Source organism: Phaethon lepturus, unplaced genomic scaffold (assembly GCF_000687285.1).
Source record: "Phaethon lepturus isolate BGI_N335 unplaced genomic scaffold, ASM68728v1 scaffold23653, whole genome shotgun sequence".
In the NCBI taxonomy this organism is placed as follows: domain Eukaryota; kingdom Metazoa; phylum Chordata; class Aves; order Phaethontiformes; family Phaethontidae; genus Phaethon; species Phaethon lepturus.
Genome location: NW_010530045.1, coordinates 1593 through 17006, shown reverse-complemented (window position 1 = coordinate 17006; position 15414 = coordinate 1593). Strand labels below are relative to the sequence as shown.

General features: G+C 38.4%; 1 protein-coding gene across 1 annotated transcript in view; it reads left to right on the top strand.

Annotated features, from left to right (window-relative positions):
• The window catches only part of ZFYVE16 (zinc finger, FYVE domain containing 16), a 22794-nt gene extending 7619 nt beyond the window's left edge, over window positions 1–15175 (top strand). Inside the window, exons 5-17 of the mRNA XM_010284157.1 lie at window positions 1–56; window positions 2045–2417; window positions 2946–3068; window positions 3162–3317; window positions 3931–4155; window positions 5866–5948; window positions 8683–8787; window positions 9629–9779; window positions 11830–11910; window positions 12460–12622; window positions 13491–13596; window positions 13977–14141; window positions 15014–15175. The exon at window positions 1–56 is cut by the window's left edge and continues 114 nt beyond it. Coding sequence (XP_010282459.1) covers window positions 1–56; window positions 2045–2417; window positions 2946–3068; window positions 3162–3317; window positions 3931–4155; window positions 5866–5948; window positions 8683–8787; window positions 9629–9779; window positions 11830–11910; window positions 12460–12622; window positions 13491–13596; window positions 13977–14141; window positions 15014–15175 — 1949 coding nt within the window. The remainder of the gene's footprint in view (window positions 57–2044; window positions 2418–2945; window positions 3069–3161; window positions 3318–3930; window positions 4156–5865; window positions 5949–8682; window positions 8788–9628; window positions 9780–11829; window positions 11911–12459; window positions 12623–13490; window positions 13597–13976; window positions 14142–15013) is intronic.
• The last annotated feature ends 239 nt before the right edge of the window (window positions 15176–15414 follow it).

Sequence of the window (15414 nt, the reverse complement as noted above, 5' to 3'; positions counted from 1 at the left end):
AGAGGTCGTCACAGGACTTAAGTCCAGTAAACCCTGACTTGCCGGAGATGCATATGGTATGAATTAAGAAGTGTGTGTAGTGCATGAATTACCTCTTCAAGTACCTTTGCTTGATACTGATACCCTTACATGCCATAATACAACTCTTTATTCACAGCTTTTGGAATCTGAGCCAATATTTTATTATTTTTTTGGGGTGGCTGTGAAGTTGGATTGACATATTTTGTAGACCATACTTCAAAGGAAACCATGATTGCTTTGGGGTGTATGTGAACTTTAGAAATGTTATGGCAGAAAATTTTCCAAAACAGATTTTTTTTTTCTAGACAGCCTTTGATTAACTACTTTTATGAAGGTAACCTCAGCCATAGTTCTGAAACCTGTCACTAACAACATGCTTATAGTAGAAGTTTGTGGGTTTTTTCCCAGTGGCTTGCTATAGTTTGCCTCTTAGATTAGACTAACCAGAAGCTGCTTAATGCCCTAGAATACTATGTTATAGGGCACAGCAAAATTATGTATTGCTTCTAATGTGACCTAATTTTGAACTGAGAGGGGGACTGGCTTTTTTTATAATAGATCATATTCACAGTGTTGAACTAGTTGTACTTGACAAGAAAAGTCCAAAGAAGTGGTCTAAGTTTGCTTTGTAGAGATTTGGAGAGATCCCTTAGATGGAGCCTTTTTAAAATAAAACATAGCTCTGAAGCAGTGCCTCAAGTGATAACATAAATTCTATGATTCTAACAGGTTTCAGGAGTTTTTAAAACAAGTTAGTAAAGCTAAGGACCAGACCAGGTTGTTGTTATTTGTATATGGATGATCTGAACAGTTACCAGGTGTATAGCATGTAAATCTGCCTTAATTCATGAAGAGTGGATAACAGTAAATGTGACTTCCCTTGAACAAGGGAAAACTCCAGAAAGTTGCAGTAATCAAAAGGCATAGCCTGTCTTCCTTTTTTTTGAGTAGGATATTTTCACGTGCAAAAGATAAGCAATGTCTAAAATTAAAAGCAGCATGGACAAAGTGAGTAGGAAACAATTAGTTGATGGCTCTTGTATGCAGCTTTATAAGCTCAAACAAAACCATCATACTGCATCTCTAAACCAAAGGATGTACTTTACTAGGTAACACAGAATCCTAAACATGCTGCCACAGGATACTGTTAACGTCAGAAGTACAAAATGACAGGAATCACCAGCAGGCAAATTCTTGAGGAAGAAGTTGATTAAAGACCAATTTAGTAATCTTTTTGTCTGTGTGTGGGCTGGTGGTGTTATTTTTGGGATTGGTGTCTTTTTTTTTCTTTCTGACGTGTATTGTCTAAACACGGGATTTGCAGGAAGCCGATGGCATACCAGGAGAACTGTTACAGGGCAAGCATAAAGTTGTTAGGTTTTTTTTCTTGTTGCAATGCAAAGCCTTCCCTGTTGAGATAGGATGCAAGTCTAACAAATTTCAAAGACGACAGCACACCTTATAATTTGTTTGGGATTTTATGACAGCTGATATCCTGATGTGCCTATGCTCATAGCTTGTCATATCCATTTCACTGGCGGAGCAGTTTGACTCCAAACTAGGAATGAATCAGGCTGTAAAATGCTAGACTCAGCTATTAGTATATAATGTAGAAGTAGTAATACACTTACAGCGCTGCTGCTGATCCCAGTGATGGCAGATTACAATGATGACAATATTCATTACCTATGAGTGGGGAAACAGTAATACTAAACAGATTCCTGAAGGGGTACTTGGTTTATTCTTGATTGTGTTACATCTGACTGTTGTATGCTAAAACGACTAATCTGCAGCGCTCTGATAGGATTTTTGTGTTGTTGAACAAATTGATGTATCTTCATCTACTGAAAATGGGAAGTGGGGGAAAGAAAGATCCAGGAGAGATTTGGTGTCCGTCTTATTTAGAGAAAATGCGTTCTCAGTATTTGTGATAAATTTCTTTCTCTTTTTGCTTCTAGAATGTTAGTAATGAAAGTTTAGTTTGTTGTGAGACTAGAGTGTAGACTTTTTTTCTTCCTCATAGGCTGCAAACCCAGAGGAAGATGAGATGTTAACCGGTGTAAATTCAAAACCTAAGGAGGAAATTATTACAGGAATGGAGGAATTATGTCCTGCTGTTTCATCGGATGATGCACAGCAGGCTGTTCCAGGCCAGAGTGAGGTGGTACATAGTTATAAATCTCTAACTGCAGAAAATAAAGAGCGTTCTCCTACTGCAGAAGCTGAGAAGACTAGTTCCAGTTCAGTTGATCAGACTACAAGTGATATGCCTGTGAGTCCTTCAAGTTACAGAGCACTATGTGGGGTTGAAAACTATGTTCCTAGAGAGACCAGCCTTGTTCCTGATGATGATAAACTGCCGCCACTCTTGCTTGCAGTGAATGAAAAAGGAAAAGGTAAAATTTGAGAAAATTGTTAATATTTAATCACCTGATGCAAGCTTTCTAAATATGAACTTGTGTGTGTATATAATTTCTATTTTAATACAGTTCTAATCTGTCATTTATTTGGTGCACATTGGATTGTTGGATAAATGAATGCTCATTATTAACAAGATCAGTATGTTATGAAAAGAATACTTCATCACTTAAATGCATGGTAGTAGTGACTGTGCTCATTGATGGTAACTAACAGTACCAGTATATGGATGAGGAGACAGCATACAAAATTAGAGAGTAATTACCAAATGAATGGTATCCCTAGTTTGTATCTTTGTTACAAGTTAACTGCTGTATTTTTATACATTACTTGAATCTTAGGGTAAGCTCTTAATTGGTTGATCTACAGCTATTCTAAGTTTGAGAATAATTACCACCCTCTTGAGATAGGAGGATGGGACAGTCTTTCATGTGCTGTGGTGTGTACTTCATGTTTTAGGTAGTTGGCTATCATGTTGAACTAAATTGGGTGTTAAATTTATTTAGATCCTCCAGTGGAAGAACATCCATCTCGTCAACATGTCACCTTGCTTCTTGTGGAAGGAGGTCCTAATCCATTAACTTTTATCCTTAATGCAAATTTGCTTGTAAATGTCAAGCTAATAACTTGTAAGTAGTGCGCATTTTCTTTTCCATTAAATCCAGCTTTCTTTTTCTGACTGTGAAACAACTCTACTGTAGTATCTATCTTTTTAATTAAAGATTCTTCAGAAAAGTGCTGGTACTTTTCAACAAATGGACTACATGGTTTGGGCCAGGCAGAAATTATCATTCTGTTGCAGTGCTTGCCAGATGAAGAGATTTTTCCCAGTGAAATATTCAGATTATTTATTGATATCTATAAGGATGCAATGAAAGGTATGTAATTTTAATGTCTTAACTTTTTACTTTATAATAATCTTCTTGCTGATCTTCAAAGCTGGAAGTTGACATGTAATTTTTCTTAAAGTATTTGTAGGTATAATGATTTTGCTGAAAAACCTTGCAGTCTTAGCCTTGGGTTCTAAATAAACAACAGAAAGGAAAAAAATTAAGTTTCTTTGTTTCACACGCTTCTGTAAACATGCTATTTGCAGGGTTTTTTCTTGTTCTTCAGTCGTGTTGGAGATTCTGGCTATAAGTCGTTGAGTTTAGGACATCTGGAACTTCATTTGTAGAAGTACAATACTCCTATGTATATAAATATTTGAGGTTTGTTAATCAAAGTTCATCAATTGGTGTGTGCTAGAATATTATGCACTTCAGGGTTTTTGTTTTTTTGGTAAAAACTTGTTTCATATTCTAGTTCATTTAGTTAATAAATACAGAGCACTTGGTCTATGGGTTTAGATGTCTACCAGACTTTCAGGAAGATGTAAGCCATACGGTGTATCTCACAAGTCTGTAGGAGACCATGGGTTAGAGTAGTTTTCTTGACACTAAGGTGTTAGTTCTCCAGACGTGCAAAGACTGTCTGTCCCTCTTTCTACAGGAAGGTTAATAAGAAACATGGAAAACATTACTTTTACTGAAAACTTTCTCAGTAACAAAGAGCATGGAGGATTCCTGTTTGTTTCACCAACTTTTCAGAAGCTTGATGATCAAATTCTACCAGATAACCCCTTTCTTTGTGGCATTCTCATCCATAAGCTGGAAATACCCTGGGCAAAAGTTTTTCCAATCCGTTTAATGTTGAGACTGGGAGCAGAATATGGGGGTAAGTTTTAACACTTTTAATAGCAGTGTAAATATAAAATTCCATTTGGAAGATAAAAGTTTTTTAGACAAGGAAAATATTATTTAAAATCATCTTTTCAGTATTTTATATTACACTTGTGTAAGACAGAAGTTTCATATGTGGGAAGCCACCTATTGAGAAACTTGGGAACTCACATTGTGCTGCACGACTTCTTTTTTTTTCTCTTAGAGAAGGCTAAGAAATGAAAACTGGTAGTAGTAAACTATCAATGCTTGACTTCTGTTGTCATATGAGAAGGGTTTGAAGTGAAGTTCACAATGAATTAAATTACTCGAATTGAGTATATTGGCAAAACATTACTGCTTCATAAAATGCATAAAGGTATTAATTACTTGTATTAATTAGTAAGTTATCATTACATTTGAAATCTCTAGGCCTGTAAAAATGCAGGAGGCATTCTTTCAAAGTGAGGTGGATGGAGAGCATGTAAATGTGCAATCACACAGCCTCCATGTGGGAACCAGCTTCCACAGTCTGTTGCAGGCTGATGTGAGCATTTTCTGCTCTTCCAATGAGATTTATGTGGACTCTGCTCTAGGCTCACCAAAGGAAAGTGTTTATGCAGGGTCCTTTTGCCTTGAAGATCAGATAAAGCTAACTTGAGCAAGACCTGAAGGTAGATACTGTCCTACACGCCTTCTGGAGTTGCTTGTGTACTTCCTTGAATAATGCAGACATTTAATTTTGTGACACAGGTGCTGTTTTGTTTTCTGTTACATTGCTGCTTATGATTTAGAGAGCAGTAGTTCAGATAAAGTGCAGCATGCAGGAGTTCCTTAAGTGGACTGTATTTAAAAAATTTATCATACACAACTTTCCTGACCTGAATGCATTTTTGATAAATAAGCCTACCATTCTAGAAGCTGCATGTCCATAAATGTGTATCACTCGCTTGTTCATGGATTTCTTGAGTCAATAGCAGATTTCTACTGGCCAGGCTTCTGTCCATGTGTTGACAATGGTGATAGCTTCTTTGTCATTCTTGTCTTCTCCCCCCCACCCCCCAACAATTTTGTGTCTTTGACCTCACAGTCCTTACTTTGCTATGCTACTTGTTTTGTTTTCAAATGGCTTCACATTGTGGTTCATAGTCTCCTACATCTCATTGCCTTTGCTAATTTCCATCTAAATCTGTTTCCCATTGCAGTCATGGGACTTTAAAGCATGTGTGAACAGCGTAATTCACTCCCTCTTGCTTATCAGTACTGAGTGGTACTTCACTTTGTATTACAGCATTAATGTAAAAGTAGATGTTAACCTGTATGGCATTCTTATTCAAGCAACTAATAAGCCTCACAACTCCTCCCACAGCTGGTGACCCAAAGACTGAACCCAGGATGTTTGTCCAGATCACCTACTGCAAGAAACATAGCTGACAAAGTATATGAAAGCAGCAATGAGTCTCTGCTACAAAATTACTGCCACTAGGAGAGTGACTCCATGCAGTGACATTGCAGTAGGGTTTAAATGTGGGTGGGGAAACCATGCAGTGTACTGAAGGACAGCCTGTAAGAGAGAATCAGACAGGGGCTCTAGTTCCTTTACTGGTCAGATACTGAGGTTATGAAACATAGGCTATAGCTGCAAATAAAAATAAATACTTGATTAGCAAGTCTGAACAGTTGTTGATAGGTAAATATGACCCTTTTTCTCTTCCCCCACCTTTAGCATATCCAGCTCCTTTAGTAAGTTTCAGGCACCGGAAGCCACTCTTTGGAGAGATAGGACATACAATTATGAATCTACTTGTTGTGAGTAAATGTTTTATTCTCATCCCATCCCATTGTAATTTAGATCATATAAAATGTCCTCAAAACTCTGATTCTTGAAAGAGGTGTTTTTTGCAAAGGGCTAATATTTTTCTTCTTCATACCTGACTTGAAACTTTCTTAGCAAAGAGTATTTATACATGATTTAGGAAAGCTATCTTTCATGTTATATTGTTACACATTAGTTCTGGTAGTAAGAAATGGCTTTAAATGAATGAAAAAAATGTTAACATTTACATTGAAGCTGGTAGTAATCATTGTTCAGTTGCATTTTTTTCTCTTCCAAGCATTGGTGTGGTGCAGGAATTCTAGTCTTGTCTTCAACATTTTTTGCATCTGAAGAGTTGACAGGCAGATGCTGTGGTCTAACTCTTCCATTAATTACTTTGCCACACAAACATAACATTACCACGATTAACCAGTCTGACTCCCTTACATGAAGAACTTTAGGTTTTGGCAAAATCATCAGAGTAAGTCAAGCCTAGAATTTATGCCATTCCCTGAGCAAGTTTTTTCCTCTGTTACTCAAATAATTTGTTTTAAACGTCCATAAGCATATATTCCTGACCAGTGACCTTTTTCTAATACGTAGATAGAACTTAATCTGTAATATTGTGATGAAAAATGCTGTAATGTGGAGACAATTGCACGTATTATTTAGGTGATCACTAAACCCTCTCTTAAGAGTCTAGACACTGTTACAGCTGAGATGAAACTCCAGTCTTAGGCTGCTCTTTGCTTTTTCACAGAATCATTAAGGTTAGAAAAGACCTTTAAGATCATCAAGTCCAACCGCTCATCCAGCGCACCCATGCCCACTAAACCGTGCCCCAAAGTGCCACATCCACGCATTTTTTGAACACTTCCAGTGATGGTGACTCCACCACTTCCCTGGGCAGCCTGTGCCAATGCCTGACCACTCTCTTGGTGAAGAAATTTTCCCTAATATCTAGTGTAAACCTCCCCTGGCACAACCTGAGGCCATTTCCTCTTGTCCTATCGCTAGTTACTTGGGAGAAGAGACCAACATCCACCTCACCACAACCCCCTTTCAGGTAGTTGTAGAGAGCGAGAAGGTCTCCCCTCAGCCTCCTCTTCTCCAGACTGAACACCCCCAGTTCCCTCAGCTGCTCCTTATAAGACTTGTGCTCCAGACCCCTCACCAGCTTCGTTGCCCTTCTCTGGACATGCTCCAGCACCTCAACATCCTTCTTGTAGCGAGAGGCCCAAAACTGAACACAGGATTTGAGGTGTGGCCTCACCAGTGCCGAGTACAGGGGCACGATCACTTCCCTGCTCCTGCTGGCCACACTATTGCTGATACAGGCCAGCATGCTGTTGGCCTTCTTGGTCACCTGGACACACTGCCGGCTCATACTCAGCCGGCTGTCAACCAGCACCCCCAGGTCCTTTTCTGCCAGGCAGCTCTCCAGCCACTCCTCCTCAAGCCTGTAGCACTGCGTGGGGTTGTTATGACCCAAGTGCATGAGCCAGCGCTTGGCCTTTTTGCTACTGTTGATGTCCATGTCATTACATAAGGAATCAATCAGAGGAGTTACACCATCTGAAGAATGGAGGAAACTTATACTTTAATTCCATTAGCCAGCTCCTTTCCTGATTGGTGAAGTCCCAGTACCAGTGTGGAACTGGATCTTCAGACTTTGAGGAATCTTAATGTTGTGGTCCTGATGAAGGGGGCTTCTATGGAGTTCATTTTCAGCTGGATTAGAGTTACTCTGATTCTCCAAAGCTGCTGTTTGTAGTGTCAGCTTGAAGCAGGCAGTGGGAATATGTGCTTCTTGGCAGGACCACCTCTTTTGATGCAGTGGGAGTTTTAATCATTGTAAGATGACAGCAAAATGTTCTCTTGGTGTTATGTTTTTAACTACATGTGGTGCAAATCCTCAATTAGAGATCATATAAAATCTAGCACCACACATGTGACTGAAGTAGTGGTAAATGATGGAGGCGAAGGGCACCTGTGATGTATATCCTTAATATTGCTAAAACAGTGCCAGCTCTGTTGAAGCTTGCAATGCAGTGAGATGTGTTCATAACTATCCTCCTTGCTACAGCTGTGCTGATTGAGGACGATGCTGATTACCTGGCTCAGACAGTGGCAAGAGCCTTTTCTAACCTTTCTTCAGCTGAGTTGGTAAAGGCAAATGAGACAATTTTATACCTAATGTTGTTCTTCTGGAATAAAACACAATAGGAAAATTCTGCTGAAGTAGCTGAGATGAAGGATGGTAACTTCTGTCAGAGAATGGTATAAGGAACAGTGCAGTATTCAAGCTATAACTCAAGAAATTAGAGCTGTAGGAGACAGGGTGTGAGTCTGGAAACAAACTAATCTAGATGGTGGCTTCCATGCTTTGCTTTTCTGTCAGAGGAGGGAGAGTGTTGCAGTATTTTGTTATGTAAAACACTGCAAGAGCCTAATGTGCATAAACTAGCCATAGTCTAAATAACCCACTGGTAAATAGTTACAGCTACCTTGTCAGTGCTATAAATTTGTTTATATGTTTGTTAAGGTACCCTTAACGTACACCACGGTAGGAAAAAAGTTATCACTAAGTCTTTAGCTTCCCTTAGTGTCAGTACTCTTTAGAAGTTTTAGAGATGTATGTAAAGTACTTTACCTAGGGAGTATTTGTTGTTAAAGGTAAGAAAGTGATACTTAATTGACTGCTAACATAAAAACTGTCTGTTATAGGACCTTAGAAATTACCAGTATACTCTGCATACCATAGACAACCTGTTTGTTCATGTGGAAATGGGTAGAAGTTGTATTAAAATACCCCTAAGGAAGTATAATGAGGTGAGTGAAACCATCTTGATTAGCTGTCTAAGCCAAACTGCTTTAGTCTTCATTTTTCATATGATACCAGTCACACCTTTAACATGTGCTCTTCAAGAACCACCCTCTCCTCTCTCCTCTTTTTTTAGAGACTGTGATGTTTTTATTCTGTAATCAGTTTCCAGGCAGTTCAAGAGAATTCTCCACTTAACAGAGCAACCTAGAGAGCTGCTATTATTTGCTGTGCAGTAGACTCTCTGAACTTTGAACTGAATAAGCATGTGATAGGGAGAGCAGGAGAACATGAAATTATCTGGACGCACATTTCCTTCTTCCTGGATATGTTGAAAGGTGGATAATGATGAGTGAAGTTGAGCAGTGATAACTGTTAAATGCTGAAAAATCAGCATTTTCTACAAAATCTTTCAGCATGTATTTTCAAGGAATCCCTCTTACACTTCCTGATGGCAGTGTTTTGCTTAGAACTTTAAAAAAAGTCTGTCTTGCTGGTGTAGCTTTTATTACGATTTTTTTATTTTAACTTTAACAAACAAAAAAACCCCAAACTGCATGAGGCTTAATGTGTATTTTAACTTTAAGACCAACAAAACTGCTACAACTCTGATATTCTGCTTTGTCCAGAGGTATGCAGACTTACTCATCTCTCTACTGAAGTAAGGTTTTTGATCATGCTTAGTGTCCCTCCAGCTAGTCATGGCAAATTGTGGTGTTCACACTCTCTGGAATTGGCTAAGTGAATGATTCCTGGGATTTGTTTTGAGCGCTGAATTTTTCTGATGTATTTTAAATGAATGCTCCATAAAGATATTTGTCAGTTTAATGACAAATTTTGTATTGACAGGTAATGAAGGTGATAAATTCTTCTAATGAACATGTAATTAGTATCGGAGCAAGTTTTAATACTGAAGCAGATTCTCACTTAGTGTGTGTGCAGAATAAGCATGGCCTCTATCACACACAAGCAATCAGTGCTACTGGACATCCTAGGAAAGGTAAGCTGTTTAGTTTGGCTTGTGGAGAAAAATCGCATTTCTAGAGCAGAAATGTAAGTTCCCTTTTAGGCTGTAAGGAAAATACGTATTCCCAGTAAGTTGAGACAAAGTTCAGCGTTCAAGCCGCAAAGTAATTTAACCAGCAACATTTAATTTTCATTTTATATCAACACTTGGGTACCCTTACAAATACTCTATTAAATGGAGATTAATACTTTCTGTTTGTTTGTTTCCAGAATTTTTGAATACAGCTTATGTTTTCAGACATAATCAGATTCTCTACATATTTTAAAATCTAAATTTATTATTAGTGTGAATTGGGCAATATATTTACATATGGGCTGTTGGTTTAGTCCCAGCTGGCAACTAAGCACCATGCAGCTGCTCGCTCACTCCCCCCTCCCTCAGTGGGATTGGGGAGAGAATTGGGGAAAAAAACCTTGTGGGTTGAGATAAAAACAGTTTAATAGGACAGCAAGAGAGAAGGAAACAACAATGACAACAACAATAATACCGACAAAGGAATGTACAAGAACAAGTGATGTCCAATACAGCAATTGCTCACCACCCGGCCTGTCCCCAAGCAGCGATTCCCACCCCTCGGCCAACTCCAGTTTATGTACTGGGCATGACGTCGTATGGTATGGAATACCCCTTTGGCCAGCCTGGGTCAGGTGTCCTGGCTGTGTCCCCTCCCAGCTCCCTGTGCACCCCCAGCCTTCTTGCTGGCAGGCCAGCACGAGAAGCTGCACTGTCCTTGACTACTTAGCAACAGCTCAAAACATCAGCACCTTATCAACATTTTTCTTATCCCAAATCCAAAACATAGCCTCACACTAGCTTCTGTGAAGAAAACTAACTCTATCCTGGCTGAAACCAGGAAAATATGTAAACAAATAGTATTGACTGTATGGAAATATGGTAAGAGTGAGTACATCTATACAACACCTAGCAAACTCCTAGAACCACCTGTACAGAGGACAGTGCAGAGATGCCTTTAACTTCTGAAAGTAATACAGCTGTGCAGCATGGCAGTGTGTCTCAGTCATGCTTTTCTACAAGGCTGTTTGGTTGGGGGGAATTCCAGATTGATAGGGCTGTACTCCTACCATCTGTGGTGTACACTTGAAATCATAGAATCTTTGCGTTGGAAGGGACCTTTCAAGGCCATCTAGTCCAACCCCCCCTGCAGTGAGCAGGGACATCTTCAACTACAGCAGGTTGCTCAGAGCCTTGTCTAACCTGACCTGGAATGTTTCCAGGGATGGGGTATATGCCACCTCTCTGGGCAACCTGGGCCAGGGCTTCATCACCTTCATTGTCAAAACTTTCTTCCTTAGATCTAGTCTGAATCTGCTGTCATTTAGTTTAAAACCATTACCCCTTCCCCTGTCACAACAGGCCCTGCGAACAAGTCTGTCTGATGTTTCTTACAGGCCCCCTTTAAGTACTGGAAGGCTGCAGTAAGGTCTCCCTGGAAATGATGTTCCATGCTTCATTAAGCATAGATGCTTAGTGTCTTTTTGTTTGAAGCACTCTTTGTAACTAATAAATGTATGCGAAGGCTTGTAGCATGGGAGTTCACTTAGTCGTCTTTTTCTTTCAGTTGCTTTTCTAAAATTCAGGCATATCTTCTGTAAATAAGTTCAGAAGTTGAGTGGCATGTCTGTTTTAAAGGAAAGAAACACACAAATGGGGGAAAAAAAAAGCCCACACCACTGTCTCTTCAATGTCATCTTTTCTTTGTATACAGAGGGTGTTGTGGCTTGCCTGTGTTGGCTTGACAGCAATATCTTAAGGATACCGTGTGCACTCACAAAATAAGTTAACAAAGCTGGTCTTTTTTCCCAAGGTCTGATTGGAAAAAAATATTTTCTCTTTAGAGAGTTATGTTTCATATCATCCTGTCAGTAAGGGATTTCTATTAGCATTTTCAGTATAGTAGTACCTTCTCTGGCCTGCCTTTTTAAAAGGGAATGCAAGTTAAATGTTAGTAATGACAAACTTGAGTGATACGAAGTGGTACTGGCTTTGTTCCTACTTTTTCTAGTTACAGGTGCAAGTTTTGTGGTGTTTAATGGAGCCTTAAAAACATCTTCAGGATTTTTAGCTAAATCCAGTATAGTTGAAGGTAAGAATTTTATCCTATGTGTTTTTTATGAAGAGAACTTAAAAATAAATTAAAAATAGCAGCAGTCTTGTGCAAGATTTTTATTCCTTGGGAAGATAAACTTCTTTCTTTTCAGGATTTTTAACTTTGTAGAACACCTGTTGCAAACAAGTACTGTATAAAAAATACATGCTGGTTCACATCTTAAAACAAGTTTTAACTCTATGCTTTAGTCAGTGCAAGTCTTTCCTTTACAGCTGCCTGTATCTGGAACCATTTTCATTGCTGTATTGATGAAATACTTATATTGACACATAAATACAAAAAACTTAAAAGATTAGTCTAAGGTTGATCTTTTAGTCTTGGGTCTGTTGACGAGAAAGGTTTTCATTACTTCCTCTGTCATGTAACATTTAATGCTGTAGTTGGGGGATGGAGTCCATTTGATACACATTTATGAAGAAGCTGTAGGAGAGGTTTGGTCCCACTAGAATTTAAGCCAAGATTCTACTAAAAAGCTGTGCTAGTCTTTCTACAGATAAGTTGGAATTTTAACTGGTTTTCTTCTAGATGGACTAATGGTACAAATAACACCAGAAACGATGGAAAGCCTACGTCAGGCATTAAGAGACAAGAAGGACTTCAAAATAACTTGTGGCAAAATGGATACAGGAGACATAAAAGAATATGTAGATATTTGCTGGGTAGAAAATGAAGAAAAAACAAACAAAGGGTAACTATATTACCGAAGAAAAACATCTTAGAGAATGCTTGTTTCTGATTTTCAAATATCCACCTTTAATTTCGTGAAATTAATCTATGATATTTTTATTGAAAGAAAGTACTTGAGCTAAAACCTGAGGTAAACTACCTGCAATCCTCTAGATGTCACTAACAGCACAATTTTGCCTGTATTTATCAAAATTAATACAGTATTCTGTGCTCGGGAGGTTGTCAGGAAAAGTGTTAGTCATGTATGAGGGTTAGTAAACTCTCAGTTTCTTTTGAAAGTCCTCTATCAATCAGTAATCAGTTTATGTGAGGATGCAATTAATGCCTTTAAGCTTCCTTGTCTGGAAGTGAGGGGGAGGCTTGGAAGTGTATAGGACTGCCCTTGGCCATTCACTGCTTGGAAATCCCAGCATTCAACAAAGTGAAGAGAGATGTCAGACATCTTTATTTGATGTGATTCGGATGCTTATTTGTGTAGCTTCAAACTTTAGTTACACATCACTAACTCAAAACTTGTTTCATCCTAAGCTGTTTCTCAGGCCATAGGCTTGACTTGGCATGACTTTTTTTGTGGCTTCTCTGACCCATTAGGACAAACGGGGGCTTTACTGAGATGGTTTATAGCCTCTTAAACCTGTAAGATTCAGTTTTTATTGAGTAAGTGTTGTTTGTTCCCTATTTAGGATATTTCTTTTTGTACCATCTGTGTTTTTGTGATGCAAGTCCTGTGTTACATGTTGTTGTAAAGCTGTTCAAGTAGCCTTTAAGAATGGCTAAACATTATTTCATACAAGTTATTCAATCTAAATAATAAACTGTTACTTTAATTATTAATTATTAACTATATCTATTAATAAATTCTTCCATAGAGTTTTAAGCCCAGTCGATGGAAAATCAATGGAAGGAGCTCAGACTGAAAAAGTACCACAAGGCAGAGTCTTGGAAAGAGAGGGACAAGTTATGAAGTGTACCGAAGTTAGTAAATTAAATTGTTCTTGAGCCTTTTTACTACTTTTTAGAGTAGTTAAGTGCTAAAGTGACCATACTAAGTAATACTACTAAAGAAGCTAACTTATTTGATGTACAGCCATACTGATATGCAGAATGTTCTCTATAGCTCTAAGTTTATACACTTTTCATTTTTCTCCCCTAATAATACTTTGTTAGCATTGGTAACTATATACCATGGTCACTCAAATGTTTTGATTGAATAGATGAAATAGGAGAATACTTTGCCACTAAATAAGCATTATAGCTTGCTGTGTTCTGCATTATGTGTATACTGAATTACTCTTTTCCTTACTTTGTAATACAACCAGACTGCTGACTGTCATTACTCTCTTCTGTAATTTCAGGTATACTGTTTTCTAAAGGACCATGAACTGTCCAGTCCCATTCCTCACCAGTTTGCTAAGGAGATTGCTGTTGCCTGCAGTACTGCTCTTTGCCCACACCTTAAAACCCTGAAAAATAATGGGATGAATAAGATAGGCCTAAGAGTTTCTATTGACTCAGATATGGTAATCTTTCAAGTTCTATTGTAGACGCTCCATTTCAGCTGAAATCTCTTTCTTGTAAAGACGTTGGACCTCTTTCTGAATATTTGTAGTTTTTTGCCCTACCCCAGACCCAGACTGAGGATGAAACTTCATGAAGAAGCTGTCTTAATGACTAGTTTTTCTTGCAAGGAATAGTCCTACTTACTTATTCTGCCCAAATTCCCCAGTAGCTGCTTGCAGTAAGCTATCAGTTCCTTCCCTAGTTCTCTTTTGCACTCATCTGCCTCCAAGGTGAGTCAATTTAGAGAATCATAGAACTCATTTTCTGATGCTTTTCTTGAAGTTTGTCATTTTCTGCTGGTTTTGCTCCCTAACGTAGTTCAGTAAGGGATATTTGCACCAAAATTTGTACAGCAGAGAGGACAGGTCTGCCCAGCTGAGGATAGAAGAGAGGGAAGGCAAGGCCATCCAGCATGTGATGCCCCTCAAAAGGTTATAAAACTGTTAAACAGTTCCATTCCTTGCCTCTGGATGTGTTCTGTGTTACACTTCATTATCTTTTTTCAGAGAAGCTGAAAATAACAGTCCTGAAAATTCAGTTTTCAGTAGTATATTTTGAAATTAATCTAGTAATAACTGTGATACTAGGATATAATCAAATCACTCTTGGACACGGGACTGAAGCAGTCTGGGACACAGAGGATGTTGCATGCTTCACAAGGGCAAGCCAAAGCTGTTATGATTGATCTCAAAACCTATCCAGTTGCCAATGTTCAAATGTTATTTTGTCACTTCATGCCAGCTGAAATATTCTTTTACCAAGATACTACATTTCTGTGTTGTCTTGTTAATACAAGAAGTGTTAATATTGACCTGAATGTGTTTTCTTCTAGGTTGAATACTTAGCTGGATCTGGAGGTCACCTTCTCCCACAGAACTATCTGAATGAATTGGACAGTGCTCTGGTTCCTGTGATTCATGGTGGAATGTCAGATCCTGCAAGTTTACCATTGAAAATGGAATTAATATTTTTCATTATAGAACATCTGTTTTGATGAGGCTGATTACAGGCAATACACTGATTTGCTAAACCTGAGCACCAAAGTTATAATCCTACAAACACTAAAAAGTTTTTTTAAACCTGTTAACGTTTTCATAGATTTTAAGACTGTTTTTTAAAGCCCTCAAATCATCTCTGGTTACTTAACCAGAAAAGAATTGTAGTTTGTAATGTTTCCTAAAGTTCTGAAAGTTTACACTTAATACAGGTGCAGAAGAGGGCAGGTTTTGTTAC